Raw genomic sequence first — 22421 nt, 5'->3', positions numbered from 1 at the left:
AGATGCTATATGAGAACGGTGACAGTAAGAAAAAGAAACTGAGAGTGTGTGTGTTCACTGCCAATCCGGGAGCTCAGATAAAGCCAACAGTGTGTCCAATCTGAAACAGGTTTTCCCACCATAGGAACTCTCCACCCCATCCTGGTTGGACTTTAAAAGCCCAGCCTCTCCACACAGAGAGAGACACCCGTCGTGCTCAGGTCTGCCCAGCTGTTCTCATCTGAAACATCAGTTCAGCTTCTCTCGTCACTACCCAACGATGAGTCTGAGAAACAAACGCATCAGTTCCAGCAGCTCCGTGAGGATGGGAGGTTTCGGCTACAGAAGTTTAAGTGGGATCTCACTGGGAGCATCTGCTCCAAGTTTCAGCACCAGCTCGGCATATTTGGGGCCTCCAATGGCCAGTGTCTCCGTCAACAAGAGCCTTCTAGCGCCTCTCAACCTGGAGATCGACCCCAAACGCATCAGTTCTCTTTAGTGCGCACTAAAGAGAAAGACCAGATTCAAGTCCCTGAACAACCGCTTCGCCACCTTCATTCATTCGCCACACAAACCCTGAGTGTGGTCCATTTCTACTAAAAGTTTAATATTCTTTTCTATGATATTTCCAGTTTATCAGAATTCACAAGCCTCAAATGCCATGAGTCATTGTCAACGCCTTGCTAGTTTCATGTTGCATTTCTTTCTATTTCTGGGGTTTGATAATGCTTTCATACCTTGTTTTGTTTTGGTTGGCAGTTTGGACAGTTTGCTCTTTAAGTTTTACTCTGAGTCAGACTCATCAGAGAGACCAGATTTATGCCATTTATTGTAACAGTCCCGCTTCGGAACAAAGCACAAAGCCACCTGACAAGTCGCACACTTGACTGGAGTTTTGTTTTGACATAGTTTGCATCTCTGCCTTCCTAATGTGCTGTCTCCACTGAGGTACTTGGCCAGGTGGGAGCCAGTAGAACGAGCCGGTGCCATTCGGTCAGGGGCATATTCAGGGCCCGTTCCTGCGAGCTCTCTAACAAGAGCCTCCCGGAAGGCCTTCTGGGTCAAAGGCTTCTGGTTCTTCATCCTGGCCATCTGCTGGTGCAAAATGAAGGCATTTACTACAGCGATGTCCACAAAGTGGTAGAAAAAGGACCGATACCACTTTCTTGTTTTATGTAGAACGGTGTAATATCCGATAAGCGCATCAGACAGATCCACTCCTCCCATGTGCCTGGAATGACAGTAAAATTTATTAAAAGACATGTAATTTAAAAGGCATAACTACCACTGATTAAAGTCTACTAACTTGTTGTAGTCCAACACGGCAGGTGGAACGGGGAAATCTTGAATGGCCCAAACTCCATCGGCTCCTTTCACATTCCTCTTTATGGTGTCTCCATTAAAGGCTTTATGAAAGGTGGAGCACATCAGCACATCCCTCTTGTCCTTCCACTCAACAAACAGCAGGTCGTCTTCTCGAAACCAGCGGATATTGCCACGAGGAGCCAGTTTCTTTGAGTGGCCAATGCGGTTCGCTCGAACGGTGCCACAAGCCCAGATCCTCTTAGCGAGCAAGTCTCTGAAGAGCTTGGGACTGGTGTAAAAGTTGTCAACAAACAGCTTGTAGCCAGAACCCAACAACCTTTCATTTGCCAAGCTCATGACCGAATCATAACTAATGCCTTTGCTCTGCTCTACATTCATTTTTCCCTCATAAATGAAGAAGTCCCATGTGTAGCCACAGAGTGAATCTGCCAGTACGAAGAGTTTGTACCCCCATTTTGTAGGTTTGTTTTTCATATACTGTTTGAGACCATGTCTAGCTTTTGATGCCACCATTCTTTCATCAATAGAGATGTTCTGAAAGGGATGAAAAGAGGATCTGCATGCGTCCCTAATGTCCTGGTACAGCGGTTTGATCCTACACAGGCGGTCATATTCAGGCGTTCCCTTCTTTGCGTCATTCTCTGCATCCACTTTGGGGTCACTAAGATGGAGAGCCGCACATATGCGAAGAAAGTTTTTACCAGTCATGATTTTTGCAGGATATGGAAGACAGTAGATGTCTGACCTCCTCCAATAATCCAACATTGAGGAGCACTTCAGCAAACCCATGTAAATCACCATTGCCAGAAATGTCTTGAAGTCTTTAACAGAAATGTCCTCCCATGGCTTCTCCTTTCCTTCATGACGCATGGCCCCGTATGCATTTGAATTTTCTAGAATTGTCCGCATGACAGATTTGGAAAAGAACAACTCAAAATACTGTAGAGGACTGCATGATGCATTGGAGACCAACTGTACGCCGGGTGTTAGTCTAGGTCTGAAGATTGGCTGAGTCGGCTCAATATCAGGCTCATCTGCACTTTTCCACTTGTGTTCTGAGATGGAAAAAGGTAGGGATCGACTCAAACTGCTTTTCCTACCTTTCCCTTTCTTTCTTTGTACAGAACCAGGGGAAGCAGTTCTGCTAGACGTTGCTGGAGATGGTGAGATTGAAGACAGACCGGTTCTCCTCTTCTTTCGTGGAGTGACTTCTGGATTCCAGTCAGCATCAGAGGCATCATAAACGCCAACATCATCATCATCATCATCATCATCGTCATCATCACCCGGATCTGAAAACCTGTTGCATCAGGCAAGAATACAACATGCCACATTTACAAATGAAAAATTACCCAATTAAATGAAATTTAATAGTTTTGTATTTATTTTCATACATGTATATGCTAAAGGAAGTCTTTAAATTATCATATTCCATTTCTACTAAGCCACAGTGAGCAAAGCTCTAATAAAAAATAAAAAAACCTCTAAATAAATACAAAATAAAGAGCTGTAATATAGTTACAGGTATGTTTTAATATGCACATACCTAAAATAATTATATTTGAGTACAAACGTAAAACTGTATTTCTTGAAGTTACTACATTAGCAGCATAGGTAAATATCATGATCTATGTCAAGAAAAAAAAATTGCACTGCAATGAGGACATTAGAATGTCTAGTCACTACATAAAGAGAATTAAAGGGGCATTATGCAGAAATCCCGTTTTTGTCAAACAGCGACCCCTAGAGTTACTGTGGAGTACTTGAATTTAACGTTACTGTCGTAAATACCACTCACAGTATACAATAGTACATTGTGTTTAATTTGTCGTTTAATGAGATATAATATATGTTGTTAGTGGTGAGAATTTTCACGTGATTAAATACATAGATCCGACAATTTTAATGGTCCAGAGGCAGAACTTTTGCCAAGTGTGTCAGAGGTTCTGGGTTCTAATCGGTACTAGTAGTATAGTTTATTTTCCTCATCAAAACCGATTGTTTATTAGTGGTTGTATTTCAAGCAGGGATATGTTTTTTGTGCATTAGATTTTGTGATTTCACCATAACAAAATATAGAGAGTCTCTCAGTCCCCGCAACGGATTCAGGCGCGCGTCACAACAGAACACTGTAACTTATCTGCACCACTGATCGCAGAGGCAACGAGCACTTTGGTCACTTGATTTCAAAAATAACACATTTCAGATCGCCTCTTATTTAACAAACGAACGAAATGAATGCTCTACTAGAGTTACCTGGAGATGTTTTATTTGTTTGTAATGGTACATCCGTGCCGCGAGAAGTTTCAATGGGGACATAACACACCCGCAAATTATGCCTATGCTCGTGCCCGACTCCTCGCTCGGTCAGCCTGCCGTTTCCTCTTTCTCTGTTCCTCCGACAATGCTTTCCTAGCTTTCTGCATCTTATATGCCGGCTCAGCCATGACGATAGTGTGACAAACTCCATCCATCTATACCTTGTTCCTGTGTGTATGTGTGAGTTGCCGTAAAGGAATTTGTTACATCGCGAGAGCTGATATCACGCGATACTTCCTGACGCGGCCCGCCGCACCGAAGTTGCAAGTGAGATTTTTGCGCTCACAGGCACCAGGGGGGGTCGGGACGCCCACCATTCAACCCGAAAGAAGTTATATAACCATTTCAATAACTCTGAAGCTGTTCAGTTAAGCTAAAAAAGCTGCATAGTGTCCCTTTAATACAAATTAACATACCTTAAAGATACTACATTAACAGCATAGGTAAATGGTAAATAGCGCTTTCACAGACCCAATGGCCACCAAAGCACTTTACATTTTGCCTCACATTCACCCATTCACAAATGAACGAAATTAATACTCTGTTATTCAACTAGAGTTGTTTAATTTGTTATAGTTTAATTTATCTGTAATGCGAAATGTTTTAAAAAGACACTTTTTTTTAATGACGTATGACTCGCATTAACGGGAATGTCCGATCTGTCCGCTTGACGTTGCACGGCAGGTGCAAATGCACGTATCTGATTCATTTCAGATTTATTTCCACTTATGAATGAGGCCTGAAACATCAGGTATGACTGAACTCTCGCAGTTTAACGTTACTGGTTTGGGGGTTTCTAAGTCTTGCACCAATTCGCAGCAAAATTGTTTATAACCTTCTAATGACTTAAAGCTTCTGAACTCTTCCATTGTAATGTCTAGGCAGTAATGTTAGGCACTGATACCATAAACCAGGTAATTGACTCAGTCAGGGTATGTGAAAGGTGGTAGTGCTTTGGGTATTTCGTCCATTCTGTAGCAGGTTGTACGGGTCCATGTTGTTGGTGTCAAGTAGTTTCTCTAAATAACGCTGCTTGGTGTTGTTATTTAGTCTTCCCCGATAGAGCCCCTTTCCTTTTGCTTCCCCCTTCTTCATTTATTCCCAAGAAACTGTGCCTTATGGCAAAAATGGAAACAAATATCAAGCTGCTCTCTTTCTCTGTCGCTATTTCTCTCGGTCTCACGGTCCAAGTAGCCATAACAACGGATAGCGTATCCTTCCAAGATGGCGAATCCTTCCCACAATGCAACGCGGAGTGATACACGTGACGTCACATTCTCATTCTCAATCCACCTGTTTCCAGGGGGCGCTACTGTAAAAAATAAAGTGGGTGCAACTTCCGGTCAGGCGGCGGAAGTAGCATACCAATGGTAGTTTGTGTGCTATTTAGCGAAGAGGCTAGGAGTTTTTCGGATAATGTTTTACTATTTAAACTAAGTCGCAAACCTTTATGAGAGATGTCGTTACGGAGCTCAGGGACAACATGTGCGGTTCGCGGTTGTACATAGTCCTATAACCGGACTAAACTAATTCAGTGGCAAATTTTATTATCCAACAATCTTGGACTAAAGATTTTAAGTGAAGGCTATAACTGTGAAGAAACATATTTAGAACATGAATGACACACAGTAAACATTTCATAGTATATATAATATTAGAGCCCGACCGATATGGATTTTTGGGGGCCGATACCGATATTAGGGAGTAAAAAAAGCCCGATACCGATGTATCGGCCGATATTATTTATGTGTATATTATAATACAGTAGCAATATTATTTATGTGTATTATAGTACAGTATACCAGTCAAAAGTTTGGACACTTTCCTATTGGTGTGTACAAACTTTTGATGGGTACTTTACACAGTATAAACAGAATAAATATATTTTATAAACACGTTTTGCAATGATCACTCAAATGTGGTGATCAAACACTTGTGTGACACAGATATGTAATGGATGCAGGGGGAATGATAGAATGAGAATTATACAGCTGAGCTGTAACCAAACTAGTTTGCATTGCATGTTATATTATATTATATTCTAATACTGTTGCATAATCTTCACTAACGACTTTGTCTTTTAATTTAGTCATAACTTGTATCAATAAATATATAAAAAGTGTCACTGACAAAACCTTGAAAACAAAATCTTCTATTTTTACTCTTAATTCCTCTAATCTCTACCAGTGGAGGAAGAACTCAGATCTTTTTACTAAAGTAAAATTAATAATATCATAATGAAAACGTTTTTAATTACATATGTACAGTACTTTTATACTATTTTAAATAATTAGTAAGCAAAATGTACTAAACGTGTAACTAGGCTACTCTTAATGCAAAATGGCCCTATATAAAGTGTTATAATTATATAAATTTTTGGAATATTGCTTGATGTTGTAACGTAGCGTTATCAGGCAGAATGAGCTTTAACACGGTGTCTACACCGGACGCGGCCGTTACTGCTCGCGTCGCAACAGCTGTTTACCCTAGACAACGCAGAATCAGTTTACTGTCGGAGATCGCTCGCGCCACGCATTTTAATCAATGTTTCATCAACCAATTGCCTTAATAAATAAGAAGTAGGCCTAAATATAGCAGACAATATAATCAGGACTTCTCAGCTGCGCGCTTTGCAATAGTCACAAGCTCACACAATACGTGACAGAGGCTGTAGCAGAGAAATCAATTCTGTGAATTACACTGCGCAAATCACAATTAGGCTACTACCCACCGGATGAAGAAGGGTTGGCTCTCAGTCTCCACAGGCTACATAAAATATTCATTTTATTTATTTTTCGTGTTCGCATTAAGGAAAAACAATGTTACAGACGCGACAGTTCAGCACTACGGACGTGAGCGCTCTGAAAGCGGCACTAAAATATGCTTTGAAACTTTCACATAGACATCAAACAGAAAGCACAAAACCTTTCGTTTCAAAGTGAATTTCGTTTTGTATTAATTGTATCTTAATTTTAATCAATGTTTCATCAACCATTTGTCTGGATTTAATTTATAAGAAGTAAATTTAGCAGACGATAGATAATCTCGACACGGAGGTGCCTGCGGGTGAACTGGAGCTCATCTCATGAACCGAAACTCAGCGTATAGACCTGAGAATTGAAATATATCTATATTGAAATGTCTGCTTTTAAACAGAACAATTCAAAACGAAAGACAGACAGACTCAAGTAATCGAATGAAATGTGCATTTCTCTCTGGCACGCGTTCACTGAAGATCGCGAGTCAGCATTGTCAACTTCATCTTTGGCTGACACTGACTGAAAACACTTGTTTATTAATAAAAAATTAAAATGTCTCCTTGCTATATTTGTTGTATTCATAATCATTACTTTTGCCAGTTCTTGTGACAGCTTTTAGGTGCTTTATTGGCAGAACCACCCTTACATGAATCACCTCACCCGCATTTTTTTAAATATTCATTTATCGGCCATTATAAATGCCGATACCGATAGTTAGGAAAATGCCTAAAATCGGCCGATAATATCGGCCCGCCGATATATCGGTCGGGCTCTATATAATATAATATATGGGCTATATATTTCTCACGTCTGTGAGTCAAGTTTCCGTTCATTTATGAGACGAGCTACAGTTCAGGCGCCGGCGCCTCCGTGTCTTGATTATGATCTGCGATATTGAATTCTTATTTATTAAATCCAGGCAATTTGTAGATGAAATATTGATTAAAATTAAGATACAATTAATACAAAACGAAATTAACTTTAAATAAAGGCTCAGTGCTTTCTAAAAGTTAAAGATTTTTTTGTGTCACGTCCCTCATGTGTTATTTTTTTTCTAATGTCTGGACTTCTTTATTAATGGAGTATTTTATAAGGTTTCAATGGCCTAAATCATTTTCTGCGAATTTATATTTCAGGTTTTGACTGCAAATGTCACGTCCATAACGCTGGAATCGCCCAATTTTTCAACTAGTTTTGTGGTGTAGGTCTACGAATTTTATAATGTTAACTTCAAATAATACAAATAATACAAATAGTAAAGATATGGTAGCTGTAGCGGATCTGGACGGGAAAGGATTTCTCTGGGAGTTGGGAGGGGTGTATCGTGATTCTGATCCTGACACAGGTTCGTGGATCTGAGTATCGCGATTTCGGTTTTATTTAACACGATTCTGTTTTATTTAGGAACAGAATTGACGTTCTTTAAACAGGGTCTCTGTTTAAAGAAACGCTGGCTCGCAGCTGCAGTCCAGAGCACCGCAGCGCATATCTTCCAGTTTAGCCATAACCGAACGTCCAGTTTAACTGTTTAAGTTGATCTACTTTAAGTTGATCTACTAATAAAGAACTCATCGTGGAAAAACACGCTGTATTTTCATTGCATTTTTAATTGATAAAAAGTTAAAGGGGTCATATAATGGTACATGCACTTTTACAAGTTGATTGTACTGAAATGTGTGTTGGCAGTGCCTGTACACAACCATCATATAATGATAAAAATCCATCCAGTGTTTTTGTTTTAATCTCCTTATATGTTTTCCCCTGCCTCAAATTGAGCCGTTCGTTTTTGTGACGTCAATAAAACGGACGCCCCTCCCGCGATTGTTGATTGACAGCTTGTGATTCAACACAGACCCGCCCTCGCTCGTCCTGTCAATCATAGTCTGCGCGGACCGGCGCGGTCATTGTTGATATGCTGGAGCACTGTCTATGAGCAGAATGGCGTCTAAGCGATTGTGGTGTTCTGTTCTTGGGTGCAATAACGAACACAGCAGTCATTTAATATTCCTAAATCCGAACCGCTGAAGACGCAGTGGCTGAGTTTGTTTTCGAAGGGAATATTCCCCACGAGCAACGTCAATGCTCTCTCATGTTTGCCGAATCATTTCTCAGTGGACTGCTTTATAAACGAGGATCAGTATAAAGCTGGTTTTGCTGAGAAGCTGCACCTGAATAAAGGATCGGAACCTATTCGTCTTCCTGCTGAACCTTCATAAGAACTAAAGTGAGTGTAACGTTTTATTAATCTTTATATTAATATTTATATAATCTTTGCAAATCGCCAGCTGCACGCTTCACGATGAATGCGTCGGTTTACACTCAGGGTACATTACAGCATGTTTTCTATGTACAACGTTCTCAATATAATTCATAATCCCACGTTTATAATGAACAACGCGTGGTTATTGTGTTATTGTGTTACAAACGGTGTATATGCGCAGAACAGAGAGGCGGGGTGAGCAAAGCTCATTATCATTTAAAGTCATATGCACTGAAACGGCGTGCTGAAAACAGAGCTGTTTTTGACCAGGTAAAATAAGTGTTTTCTTACAATACTAATGAGAATTTTTAATTAAAGTATATTACAAACTTTTAATTTAGACCCTAAAGAATCATATTAGCTTGTACAAAAATGGCATTATATGACCCCTTTAAACAAATTAAATAATACATTTTAGTATAAATATGAAAGATTCATCGATAGTGGAATGAATGAATGGGTGTCACCGCTTGTTTACTTCGAACCGGAAGACGCGCCCACTTTTGACGCAAGGCCTCATGGGACGTAGGAAACTTGTGGATAGAAATAATTAACTGCAGTCTATTGGCGCTTTTCCATTACCAGTACCAGCTCGACTCGGCTCGCTTTTCGCTCCGTTTTCCATTGCAGAAAGTACCGCCACAAATAGTACCCGGTCGTCATAGCGACGCATTTCATTCCTCGTTGCCCCATCAAGCTCTCGCTGGATCCTCTCTTCGGCAACCAAACAAAGAAATGTCTGCACCTCCTCGTTTGACCACGGCGTATTCTTCCGAGTTGCCATAATAATAGTAGTAAGTTTAGTAACTATCTCTGGCCAAACTATTTAAAAATGGCGGGGTTATACTGGATACTCCATCTGGCGCGTGCAATGATGACGCAGATTCTCTGTGACCAATCAGCAGTCGGCATTGTTTTCACGTCACATTTTAGTATCGGCTTAGCTCGCTTAGAACCTCGCCGGAGGTGGTACGAAAAAAAGTACCCGAAAGCAGGTACAGGTACAGGTACAACTTTTACACAGTGGAAAACCAAACAAAGGCGAGTCGAGCCGAGCCGAGCTGGTACTTTGTAGTGGAAAAGCGCCATATGAGGGCATTAGATAAAGTGAATTAATACAAATTAAAAAGTATTTTAATTGGTCATAATTATTTCACCTTTACTAATTAAAATATATCTCGACAATCACTGGTTTGGAATAATTTAAACATATAACTTAGCTGGTTGTAATTAAAGAGATAAATGTTCTTATAATCTGTCTCAACTCTCAAGCCATAATATTTAGCTCCAATCAATGATTTGAAAACGTCCTAAAATTCAATTATATAAGAGGTAGCCAACTTGTGATTAAAAACCTCAAATTTAAAAAGTGTGTAAACTTACTGGTCCAACACGAGATCCAACTCTCCTTTGGAGTCCACGCTGGAAGCGTCACTTTCGGCAGAAGAATCTCCCAATTCAATCGTCTCGTCAAGTTTGTTGTCATTACCGGAGGATTCGCCATTTTCAACTGGATCGTCATATTCCTCCTTGATACCGTCTCCACACTCCTCTTTAACGATCACATGAATCACATCCATTCTCAAAAACACTGACTTACCGCAAAACGCAATTCAGCAGCAGAAAAATAAATCTCCTGCAGAAAAACACGGTCGCGCGGAGAGAGTAACCGCGCTCTCATTGGCTACTTTACTTGTCCGTCTTAATATGCTGGTTTATCATTGGTCAAACGCCAGACAGCGGGAACTTAGACGAAAAGTGTCCCTCCCCTTATTTGCAACACCTATGAGGGTTAGCAGCCCCATGGTCATTATAATTAGCTAGATTAAACTTAAAAACCAGTCAGTGGGTGGTCCTCGCAAGCATAGGCGTCAAGAGATAGTGGCGGCGGGGTGCAACGAACAAACAATAATGGCATTGTTAAAGATGGATTTAATTTAAATTTGAGCGGCAGACGCACTACAGCGATAAGCAATAATAGTTAAAAAAATAAAATAAAATACAACTAAAAGAAGACTCAACATGCTTTTAATTTAACCCGGTACAGCGTGTCCTTGAGCCAACATAATCTATTTTAGTTTATTTTGAATAAAGAGAGACCCAAATCTCTGGGGAGAAGAACTCAAATACTAATCAATGAAAGTGCAAAAAAAAAGTTACAGGGGTCCATTTTGTGGCTGTTTCAGCACATGGCTCCATATTCGCTCAGATGAAAAGTGCATTTTTCACTAATTTGCATCTTTTTAATCACCCACTTAAAAAATACTTTCTCTAGGCTACTAAGTAAATAAGTATTTTCAAGTATTTTACATTATATAGGCTATCATCAAATGTTTTAGAGGGTATAAAAAACTACAACAACTGTGTTGCCTCAAGGCAAAATTGTACCATAAGGGCATTCCAGGCATACTATAGGTTGGATTACAAATGTATTATTTTTGCAAGGAAAAGAGTGAGAATTATCTAAATATATTTGTATTTTTGCATGATTTTGTAATGCACTTAGGAATAGTAATTCACATTCTATATCTGCACATATTATGATCAGCACATTTTCTAAAGCACTTACATCTCAATTCATGAGGGTGAGAGCAAAGATGAAGATGGACAAGATTGATATGATAACTTGATTATATGATAGTATAGTTATGTTTTGTCTACGATGGTACAATGTTGCCTGAGAGCAACCGCTGGATATGAAATGTTATTTTTTATTAAATATGAAATTTGTAATACGTTAAAAACTGGATAAATGTTTTTTTTTTTGTTCAAGTATCAAGAAATTTACGTTTTCAATAAATATATTTCTTTTTTCTACATGAAAATGTCGAATGTTTTAATTTGTTCGTTGTGGTACAATGTTGCCTTGAACCATCAAACTTAAAAAAAAAAATAATAATAATAATATTTTATGAAAATGTGTATTGATATTGTTAATGTTCAATTTTAAGCAGGAAAAACACCACACACATTTTTCCTCATTGATATCACACTGCGCACCATACGACGATGTATAACATTTAAAACCATATATAACATTCAACATTGCATTGTTTTAACAATTGCACTCAAATATCTATGACAATGTGGAGAGCAAAGCATTCAAACAAAGCAAACAAAAAGCTTACCAGTAGATGGAGCCAGTAGCACCTCAATGCAGTACATAAGATCCACGGGGAGGAGTCGGATCAAGATCCAAGGGGTGGAGATGGGTAGGATTAGGGGTGGGTTTAGGGATTAGGGGGCGGAGATGGGTAGGATTAGGGGTGTGTTTAAGGATCAGGGGGCGGAGATTGGTAGGTTTAGGTATATGTAAGGTGGGAGGAGTTGGATCTGGATCCGACTCCTCCCCGTGGATTTCATGTTCTGCAGTGAGGACCATCTCGATGGAGCGCTCAACATGTCTTAAACTAAACTAGTGTTTGAGGAAAGAATAGCAGGGTTTTGCTAGTATAATATACATAAATACAAAACGGCAACAGTTATTAAATGCAAAATTACAAAATGTCTTTCTATAAAAAGTAAATGTGTATTTCAGGTGTACTTTTTTTTAGCAAAATGAAACAAAATGCCATAACATCTGACACCAGAGGCACATTTGACAGCTAAATGTTAAAGGCACACTGTGGGATTTTTGCCCACTAGGGTGCACTCGACCTGTAATTTTCACGTCTAGTGCCCCTAGAGGCCACAAGCGCCGCAGCATTGTCGCAAAAGTCAACAAACAGTCAACCGGTCAACCTCCCGTGTCTTTATGTATGTGCAGACGGCATTTGATTTGTATGTTGGAGAAAGTTAATCGATTCACTACTGACCAAAATAATAATATAAATATAAGATTAATAATATAAATCCTATAAAGAAAACAAATTGAATAAAAGTAGCATACGCAGAAAACAATGTCTGATCAGGTAAGTCGCATTGACAAGGGTTGCCCAATCCTGCTCCTGCCGATCGTCTGTCCTGCACAGTTCATCTCCAACCCTAATCAAACACACCTGAAGCAAACAATTAACGTCTTCAGGATCTCTTTGCAATGGGTTGGAGATGAAATCGAGTAGTCGGGAAATCGTGTAACAAAACTGATATAACTCACTACATATTTCCGTTGTAGTCTTCAGTTTGTTTTTCCTTTTACACAAATACAAACATATATGAGCTGAAAGGGGGAAAAAAAACATTTACATGTGTATACGGCAGTATGTTGTGACTTATATCAGTTTTGTTACATGAATTCGCAGTAAATATTACATTATATATACAGTTTTATGCCGATGTTTATTTTAAACTCTCCCTTTTTCTTTTTTTTGGTGTCCTCTGACAAAATCTTAGCTTTCTTCGCTTTCTTCCGAGTAGCTGTTGATTCAGCCATGACGACAACATACAGACGCCGGCAATCAAACGCGAGTTGAGCTCTCACGTTAGAATTTGAGGAAGTTGGGGTGGTGGGGGAAGTGACGTATGCCGTAAAGTGGTCGAATTTTGTAGTTCTTTTTGTGCTCGGGTTCCTACCCGAAACCCGAAGTTACATAGTGCTAGTAAAAGCGATGCAGACACCTTCAGGCTTCGGCAGACGTGTCATTCAACCTATTGTAAGTCGATGTACCATCTCAATGGGTTTTGGTAATATATTATAAAGGTTGAAAAGTTCCACAGTGTGCCTTTAATAAGATAATTTAAAGCATTTAACGCCATACATAACAACATTGTTTTGACAATGAAATTCAAATATCTGTGTGTTAAAACAAGAAGTAGAGCAAAACATCTATCACAGTTTTCAAACAATTTATATGGGCAATAAAGCAGGTCAAATGTCTTACCAGTAGGTGGAGCGCTCAACATATCTTAGTTTAACTAGGCGACTGCTGGAGGGAAGAATAGCATGGTTTTGCTCGCATAGAAATACATTGCTTTTGCTATTTAAAATGCACAAAAAAGCTTAATTTTACTCTGAGCTCTATAAACATATTTTGTTTAAGCAAATCATAAAAGCATGCCGTTTTCTTAATAGTTGTCTGAAACTTATGCACACAAGTTTATGATATCTGGTTAATCTGGTCCTAAAATATAAAACAGTTTTAATTAAATGCATTTATGAAATACATGATATTAGGACTGGAAAATGCGTTTATTAGGGCATGCAGTTACTTCGGGAATGTTGTTGACATGGGCCACATTAAACATTTAGATGCTATATGAGAACGGTGACAGTAAGAAAGAGAAACTGAGAGAGTGTGTGTGTTCACTGCCGATCCGGGAGCTCAGATAAAGCCAACAGTGTGTCCAATCTGAAACAGGTTTTCCCACAATAGGAAGTCTCCACCCCATCCTGGTTGGACTTTAAAAGCCCAGCCTCTCCACACAGAGAGAGACACCCGTCGTGCTCAGGTCTGCCCAGCTGTTCTCATCTGAAACATCAGTTCAGCTTCTCTCGTCACTACCCAACGATGAGTCTGAGAAACAAACGCATCAGTTCCAGCAGCTCCGTGAGGATGGGAGGTTTCGGCTACAGCAGTTTAAGTGGGATCTCACTGGGAGCATCTGCTCCAAGTTTCAGCACCAGCTCGGCATATTTGGGGCCTCCAATGGCCAGTGTCTCCGTCAACAAGAGCCTTCTGGCGCCTCTCAACCTGGAGATCGACCCCAACATCCAGATGGTGCGCACTAAAGAGAAGGACCAGATCAAGTCCCTGAACAACCGCTTCGCCACCTTCATTGATAAGGTACAGTTGGGTTTCTTGTTCCCTACGATTGGTATGGTTTCAGTTAAAAAGTAGGGGTTAAAATGAGTGTGGATGATATCGTTTTTATATGATCAACATCTCTTGCAGCAGAAACCTCCAAGTGAAAGGTGATTTGGTACGATAAACGATAGTTTATAGCGTGACCTATTTCTCTGAAGCCTGAAACCTGATAAAAGCAGGTCATATTTGACCAAGCCACTGAAGACAGCACTATCCCAGTGAGTATGAAGGAAGCTTTTGTGTGGCGGAGGACAATGCAACCGAATCCCAGGAGCCTGCCGGACTGAAATCGACACTTCAATCGCACTGAAGTACAACCAAGTCCCTGTTGTGGGTCGGGGCAGGGCTGGGTCTTCCAACACGGGTCTCAGGTCGGCTTTTAAAGTGCTTGAATTTAAGGATTTACGCAGAAACCCATCTAGGTCAGCCACTACTCTCCGGAGTGTTACAGATCGGCTAATGTGGAGTCATGTTACTCTGTTAATGAGTCCATCTTGGCAAGGTGGGCATCTAATAAAGCGGACAAGCTTTCAGGATGTGCAGTGAAGTGAAGGACTTTCAAGGAAAAACTCTTAAAATCAAGGTCAAGGTACTGTTTATTGTCTCCCGTAGGAGGGATTTGTCTCGGATGAGAGAACTGCTGCAACATCAACCCACCAAAAACACCCATCATTCAACATTAATATCCATTCCACATAAAACACTCTTCCCCTAAAAAAATGAAGTATTTTACTTCACAAATTACCTAAAAAGCACACAACTCCTATATTTATATTACATCTAATCTGCCAACAGTATGTGCAGTTGTATCACCACCTTACTGGAGTTGCTCATTAATCAATTTTATAATAGTGATTATGCTTGCATACCAGTACGAAAAACTCCTAAGTGAATTACTTTGGTAAAATGCTGCAAAAAATGCTTTTCTTACTTAGTATTTTTGTCTCGTTTCCAGTCCAAATATCAAAAAATTCTTCAATCAAGATGCATTTACTAGATCAGTAAAATGACAAGAAGATATTATGTCTTGTTTTCTGGGTTTATAAATCAACATTAAGAGAGTTGTTGCTTAAAAAAAGATTATCTGCCAATGGGGTAATAAAAATAACAATTCAAACAGAAACAAGATTATTTTTCTTACCCCATTTGCAGATAATTTTATTTGTTTTAAGAAAAAACTCACTTAATCTATTTTTCCCCGCCAGACATAATTTGAAATGTGTTTGCTTACTAAATTGTGAGCTGAACGAAAGTTGCAGCAAATATCATAATATATTTGACATAATATTTTAAAAGACATAAAAGACATAATATTTTATGGCATTTTACTACTTTAGTAAATGCATCTTGATTTAAGAATTTTTAAATATTTGGACTGGAAACGAGACAAAAATACTAAGTAAGAAAAGCATTTTTTTGCAGTGAAGTGGACTTTTCCCCTCTCTGTTCTCACAGAAGCATGACAGAAGGACTTTGGTAACAGAGCTCCACTTTACTTGGCCTACCTCATCATGTTCCTCAAGGAAAATTTACATTTAGGATGAACAACGTCTACATCAGCATCTCAGTATGCTGGATCCAAAGATCACATTTACTTGTGATCATCACAATGATAAGTGCCGGTTACTACTGCACAAAATTCAACAAGGTTTCTTCTAACATTGAAAACTGAGATTCAGAATTCATACTGGATGGACCCATTAATTCAATATTAAACGCAAATAAATAAAAAAAAACAAGTATTTATTGTACCTCTACAGGTGCGCTTCCTGGAGCAGCAGAACAAGATGCTGGAGACCAAGTGGGAGCTGCTGCACAACCAGAGCCCGGGTCGGTCCAACGTCGAGCCCATGTTTGAGGCGTACATGGCCAACCTGCGCAGACAGATGGACGTGGTCAACAACGACAGGACCAAGCTGGACGGAGAGCTGAGGAACATGCAGGGTCTGGTGGAGGACTTCAAACACAAGTAAAGTCTTTAGATCTACGCTAGCGCCAATGTTAACTGACCTCTGATGAGAACCTCTCTTGTATTTCTTTGAGAAACCGAATTTGATCTGACGCAGCTCATCATTTATCATCGAAATCAACATATCACTATATTTACAATACATCACTTCAACACTTTTCTAAACTTAATCTAGGTCTTCATTCTCAGACATCAGAAACTTTCACTTCCACTTTGTATTTTATTCAGATATGAAGATGAGATCAACAAGAGGAACAACCTGGAGAACGACTTTGTGATTCTGAAAAAGGTTGGTTATCCATAGGGATGCACCGATATGAACACTTTGGCCCATACCGATAACCGATAATTCTTTATATTTAAAAGCCGTTAACCGATATATTGGCCGATAAATCTAAATCCACATTTTTAGATCATTTTTGAGAGTATGATTACAAAAACAAAAATCTCACCATTAAAAGCCATGTCCCAAATACATAATTATAACGTTCTCATTATAATTTGATGTAGCCGATATGACAGGCTTGTGCCGCGCATGTTGCACTGAACTGTATTTTCCTTTTTTGAAGTAATTTCAATAATATTTCAAGCAATTCAAAACCATCATGGTAAACAGTGTGCATCTGAAGTGTCTCAGCTGAAGGAAACAATCCATTATTTATCGGTTTTAATATATCGGCCAACATTATAAATGATCATATATCGGCTGATAGTACCGATATGGTGGCCGATATATCGTGCATCCCTAGTTACCCATATGACTTTTGAGGTCAGAAGTAAAAAAAAGTTTTTTGTTGTTTTTTTACCTAATAAAACACAATCCAAGAAGTATGACCTCACTGTGATGTGGGGTCAGGGCAGGTTACCAGGTAAAAAGCTGAACTTTTAGGACCAGGGAAAGTTACATTTTCACAACACGTTCAATAAAAGCAGCCCAGGCGAGGGAACAATGAGATGTTTGGGAGGGGTAAAGAGCTAAAGTTAAGACTGGAGGGATCAAATCACCACTGACAAAAGCTTGGGTGGGGATGCGGCATTATTTATACACTAGAGGAGATCTGCTTTCAATGGCCTACAGCAGTGCTTCTCAAAGTCCGGACTCCGGTCCGGATCCGGACCCAGAGGGAATTCAATCCGGACCCGCCTCCATTTCGTATTTCAAGAGCCCTAATTGTGTGTAAGGGATTTAAAGTCTGGATTTCCTATTTTGATAAACGCATGTTAAAATCATTTGTTTAATTTTTATGATGGTCCAAAATTAAAACGAAGGCGAGATATTTAAAGTTTTCCTCCGTGATTTAGTTGCCATGACATCCAGTGAGCATGTGACTTTTGACGTAATCGGGCGCGACCGCGACGCAACACTTCCCGGCGTAAGCGTTTGAATGGGTGTGGAGGATGTCATTGTCCAGGAAAAGAAAAGTTGACGAAGAAAATAGAGTTTTCAAAGATGATTGGACAGAGAGGTATGCGTTCACAGATAGCCCAAATCTCCCGGAAGTTCCAGGAGCCTCCCGCATATTGATAGCGGCTCCCTGATGCCCGCAAATTTGTTCAAATCTCTCGGAATCTAGAGCTCGCGAGCTCCAAACCGTGCAGCGCGCGTACAGCAGAGAGGGAGAGAGCGAGAGACCTTACGTGTGTGCAAATGCGTGTGTGTGTCTCATGAAGCGCATGTAAGCCCCATCCAACCCCTCAACAAAACCCCCCCCCCCCCATAGTATCGGACCTTTGACATTGATGAAAATTCAGATTTGGACCTTTGAATATAGACTTTGAGAACCCCTGGCCTACAGAGAGTAGCAAGAAGTCAAAGTTGCATACTAAATATCTACAAGATGTAGCTCTATTGAATATCGCTGTGAGCAATCAATGCCTAAGGAAGACACACAAGTTATTCAAGGTTGCAATCGAGAAGAGGAAAAACTGTACTGTGTCCCGCAGGATGTAGACTCTGCGTATCTGGTGAAAGCTGATTTGGAGGATAAAGTTGGTGCCCTGACTGATGAGATCAACTTCCTGAGGACCCTCTACGATGAGGTGACACACACACACACACACACACACACACACACACACACACACACACACACACACACACACACACACACACACACACACACACACACACACACACACACACACACACACACACACACACACACACATACACACACACACACACACACACACACACACACAAAACTACTCACACCTGACTCTAAGTTGCACCAGGTCAAAATTGCTTTGAGAGAAAAAAAAACATGCAATTCACATCAGTATATTAGTCACACTTTATTATTGCATTCAGATAATGTAAAATACCAGTAAATAAAACAAAATGTTTTCAAAGATAGAAAAATTAAGTATAAAATAATTAATAGTGGCATTCATTATAAACAACATTTATTATAAAAGCCAAGCCTAAATAAATGTGTAAAACCAGTGTTGGAAATGCGTTATACAAATAAACTTGAGCTCACGAACCTCTTTCATCCAGCACTGATCCAAATGTGTGCATGTTTGCAATGGTAAAGAAGTCGCTTTAGAATGTAAATTGCAGGATATTTCAGATGATAAAAAACACAGTATGCAAAAGAATATTATTTGAATGTTTTGTCTTTCAATCTTGAACTAGACATAACGCTGGTCAAAGCAAATCAAATACCAAGACCGATTTGTCTATACAGTGCTTAATACACATCTAACAATGAAGTTTCCATAGAGCTAAAACTCCCTCAAACACACATAAAGTTGCCTTGTCTCTCTGGATCAGGAATTGCGTGAGCTGCAGGCCAGCATTAAAGACACGTCCGTCGTCGTGCAGATGGACAACTCGCGAAACCTCAACATGGATCATATCGTGGCCGAAGTCAAGGCTCAGTACGAGGATATCGCAGCCAGGAGCCGTGAAGAGGCCGAATCCTGGTACAAGTCCAAGGTAGACACAAAATACAAACTTATTCTCTAAATGCATTGGCTTCCTAGAGATTTGTCTCTTCAAGTCAACATGAAGTCACATTTTCAACTTGAAAAAGTAAACTCAATGTCCTAAAATGTAGGGCAGGATTGATTGTATACATTTTGAATTGATTAGTTGTTGAAAAAGTCGTTTCAGAGGCAATTCAATACATTTTGATGAAAGATTTTCCATTGGAATGAGTAATCGTTCACAATGTGACCAGGAAGATGGATTAAGAAAGTAAACTTTTCATGTTGACCCTAGTAGGTGTTTTTCTCCATAAACGCCTAGTAGGACTAGAATTACTTTAGTTAAAACATCTTTTATTAGGGTACAGGACTACAGTGATTTGTGTACTGATCAGTTTTTCCATCTCGTTCTGGTCAGTTTGATCAGATGTCCTCTCAGGCGAGTCAGTACAACGACGAACTGCGAAACACTAAAGGAGAGATCGCAGATATCAACCGCATGATCAGCCGTCTGCAGAGCGAGATCGAGGTTATCAAATCGCAGGTGAGGATATATGCCTTGTGAACTGAATTTTTCTGGGACTTTTACTGGGATTTATTGTGTAACAGGTGGTTACTTTTCCTTGCTATCCTGGGTTAACTTAGATTTTGACAGGTTTAATCCTGTCAAGATTTCTTTAAAATAATTTATTTATGTTAGGGCGGCCACCACCCCTACAATGAGCTACATTTTAACCTAAACCAATGGTGGTCGTTTAAGGTCATTGCACACTGAGTCGGAAATTTTCGTATGCGTTATTCGGTGGCTGTGAATTGTCAAAACACCTCTCAAAATGCTGCAACGAATGCGAAAAACGCAAGAAAATTGAACCCGATCCGAATTATTTTATGACGTACGAAAGTTTCGGAGGCGTGATTGACACAACATAAGGTCGTATTTATTTTTTAACGTGCGAAAATTTCGGACTCAGTGTGCAAGGACCTTTACTCACGAGGCTACTATCATTACAGCGTGCGAACCTGGAGAACCAGATAGCGGAGGCCGAGGATCGTGGCGAGATGAGTGTGAAGGAGGCCAAAGGTCGTATCAAGGATTTGGAGGAGGCACTACAGAGAGCCAAGCAGGACATGGCCCGCCAGCTCCGCGAGTACCAGGAGCTCATGAATGTCAAGTTGGCGCTGGACATCGAGATCGCCACCTATAGGAAGCTTCTGGAAGGAGAGGAGGACAGGTAACATGTCCAAGTGCTATTTTCACACTGTGCGATTTATAATAGTCCTTTACGATTATTGCTTGCTTGTCAGACTGTACGAACATGATCCTCGCTGCAATCATGTCACACTGTAAGATCTCAGCTGTCATTAATGTCAGACTGTACGGCAGTCAAGACGCGTTAAAAACGGACACACGCAAGAAAAGTTTTACATCATCAATAAATGACATGTTCGGTGACAGTGAGCTGTGTTACACGCGGGATTGAAATGGTGGCTACAAAGAAATCTCTAACGTTAGTTTTTGTCACGGCTTGTCTTGAAAAACAAAGACAGTTTGACGGTCGTCGTAGGAGAAGTCACTGCAGGACTGAGAGTCAAATCTTCTGACACTGCCAGAATTTCGTCTGAGGTAAAAAAATTATCGCAACGGTCATTGATCGGCTGTCGGTGAACATGTCAAACTAACGATCAAAGACTTCAGATTTTAGCCAAGGATCGGAGGAATCTTTTAGGATTTTAAGAGTCTCTCAGACGGCCAAATCGTGGTCAAAATCGCACAGTGTGCTTAACCCGGCTTAAGAGGAGTGGAACTAGAGTGTTTACATTAACAAATATTGACTGTCTCATTGTTTTTACTTTTCACAGAATTGGGCAGCAGTCCATTGTGAACATCCAGGCTGTTTCCAACTACAGTAAGTCTTAATGGACAAGTGTGACATTATTCATTACAACAATGGCGACAGTATCCACACAAAACATTTGACTTCTAAAGGCTCCTCAATAGTGTTTGACGACCCATTCCTGTGTGAAACACCCACTTTACACTATCCGATCAATTGTCCAGGAAGAAATTCAAGCCTGTCCAAGATTTCTAGAGAGGATATTCAACACCGTATTACAGTAAAATATTAAAATGAAAGAAATATGGGTCGCGAATGCCATTTCGTGTCGACTTTAACTTGTTCTTTACAGCACTTTAAACCTTCATACACAATCTGAAAGTTGAATTTTATTATTATTTTTGTTTCACAGGTTCCAAAGGGGCGAATGGTTTTCAGCAGAACAGCTCTCCATCACCTAAAATCCTGATCAAGACTACTGAAACCCGAAACAGCACCAGATTCAGCACTCACTGAAGTGTTAACCATACTCAAATATGCTATACTATACCTAAGACAGTTAACCTGAAATATAGAAGTAGTTTTCTTTTGTCTTTCTGTGAATCGAGAGTAATCTGCAATGATTTTTTTCTGAAATAACAAAGACCTTGTGTGTGATTCAAATATATTATAAACATATATATTCAATATTAAAAAAACAAATAGTAAATGACTATATAATGTGAAATTGTGGAATGATTAATTCTATATAATTAAATGCTTTTATTATTCAATGAGATAAAGCCTGTAAATGTGGTCAATTTCTCTTGCAATACAATTTGATAAACTTTAAGGCTTTGTTCAGACAAACAATAGAAGTTATATTTTACTGTTTGACTCAATTGAGTTTAATGGTTAAACAGCGGAAAACAAGAATCAAGCTGGTACAAACATTGGAAATCTGATTTTAAAAAAAAAATCTAGTTTGAACTGTTAGATCTGATTGTTTAGCCTACTTATCAATTTGCATTTACATGCAAAATCAGTATTTTTGTATTTCATGCATAGTGATTATAGTGATTTCATAGTGACAAAGATAACCGAATGAACAAATAGATCTGATTTAAACATTTGCAAATGGTGAAATCAGAGCAGACAGTCCTAAAAAATGTATAGAAAAAAACAAATCATGTGCAGTGTGAACAAAGCCTAAAAGATAAAAAAAATCTATCAAAAAACCATACAGAAAAAAACTAAAAAAAACTAAATAAAAAACAATCCTGAACAGGAAACTAGACTGTCTGAAAAATAAAACCAAAT

The 22421-nt window shown here is 39.5% G+C and overlaps 2 protein-coding genes across 2 annotated transcripts; one reads left to right on the top strand and one right to left on the bottom strand.

Moving 5' to 3' along the window:
* Window positions 1-511: 511 nt before the first annotated feature.
* On the bottom strand, window positions 512-10223 carry LOC130073729 (piggyBac transposable element-derived protein 4-like). Its single transcript, XM_056239303.1, has 3 exons — window positions 10027-10223; window positions 1286-2605; window positions 512-1210 (listed from the first exon to the last, which is right to left on the bottom strand). The coding sequence occupies exons 1-3, from the start codon at window positions 10221-10223 to the stop codon at window positions 763-765; spliced, it is 1965 nt and encodes a 654-aa protein (XP_056095278.1). The 3' UTR covers window positions 512-762.
* Window positions 10224-13799: 3576 nt separating this feature from the next.
* On the top strand, window positions 13800-21917 carry si:dkey-222f2.1 (keratin, type II cytoskeletal 8). Its single transcript, XM_056239324.1, has 9 exons — window positions 13800-14366; window positions 16148-16356; window positions 16585-16645; window positions 18301-18396; window positions 19133-19297; window positions 19706-19831; window positions 20299-20519; window positions 21148-21194; window positions 21535-21917. The coding sequence occupies exons 1-9, from the start codon at window positions 14091-14093 to the stop codon at window positions 21636-21638; spliced, it is 1305 nt and encodes a 434-aa protein (XP_056095299.1). The 5' UTR covers window positions 13800-14090; the 3' UTR covers window positions 21639-21917.
* The last annotated feature ends 504 nt before the right edge of the window (window positions 21918-22421 follow it).

This window comes from Rhinichthys klamathensis, unplaced genomic scaffold, assembly GCF_029890125.1.
Source record: "Rhinichthys klamathensis goyatoka isolate OS25496 unplaced genomic scaffold, OSU_Roscu_1.1 h1tg000558l_1, whole genome shotgun sequence".
NCBI classification, from domain to species: Eukaryota; Metazoa; Chordata; class Actinopteri; order Cypriniformes; family Leuciscidae; genus Rhinichthys; species Rhinichthys klamathensis.
Note: the sequence above shows the minus strand (reverse complement) of the source record. Positions and strands in the feature narration are given on the sequence as shown.

Bases quoted from the DNA above. Each gene is read 5' to 3' on its own strand.
- LOC130073729 (XM_056239303.1), bottom strand. From the start codon at position 10,223: ATGGATGTGATTCATGTGATCGTTAAAGAGGAGTGTGGAGACGGTATC. The intron at 2,606-10,026 runs GTAAGTTTACAC...CTGATGCAACAG, and splicing joins TTGGATCTCGTGTTGGACCA to GTTTTCAGATCCGGGTGATG. The intron at 1,211-1,285 runs GTTAGTAGACTT...CTGTCATTCCAG, and splicing joins GCCGTGTTGGACTACAACAA to GCACATGGGAGGAGTGGATC.
- si:dkey-222f2.1 (XM_056239324.1), top strand. From the start codon at position 14,091: ATGAGTCTGAGAAACAAACGCATCAGTTCCAGCAGCTCCGTGAGGATG. The intron at 18,397-19,132 runs GTGACACACACA...TCTCTGGATCAG, and splicing joins TGAGGACCCTCTACGATGAG to GAATTGCGTGAGCTGCAGGC. The intron at 19,832-20,298 runs GTGAGGATATAT...CTATCATTACAG, and splicing joins TCGAGGTTATCAAATCGCAG to CGTGCGAACCTGGAGAACCA.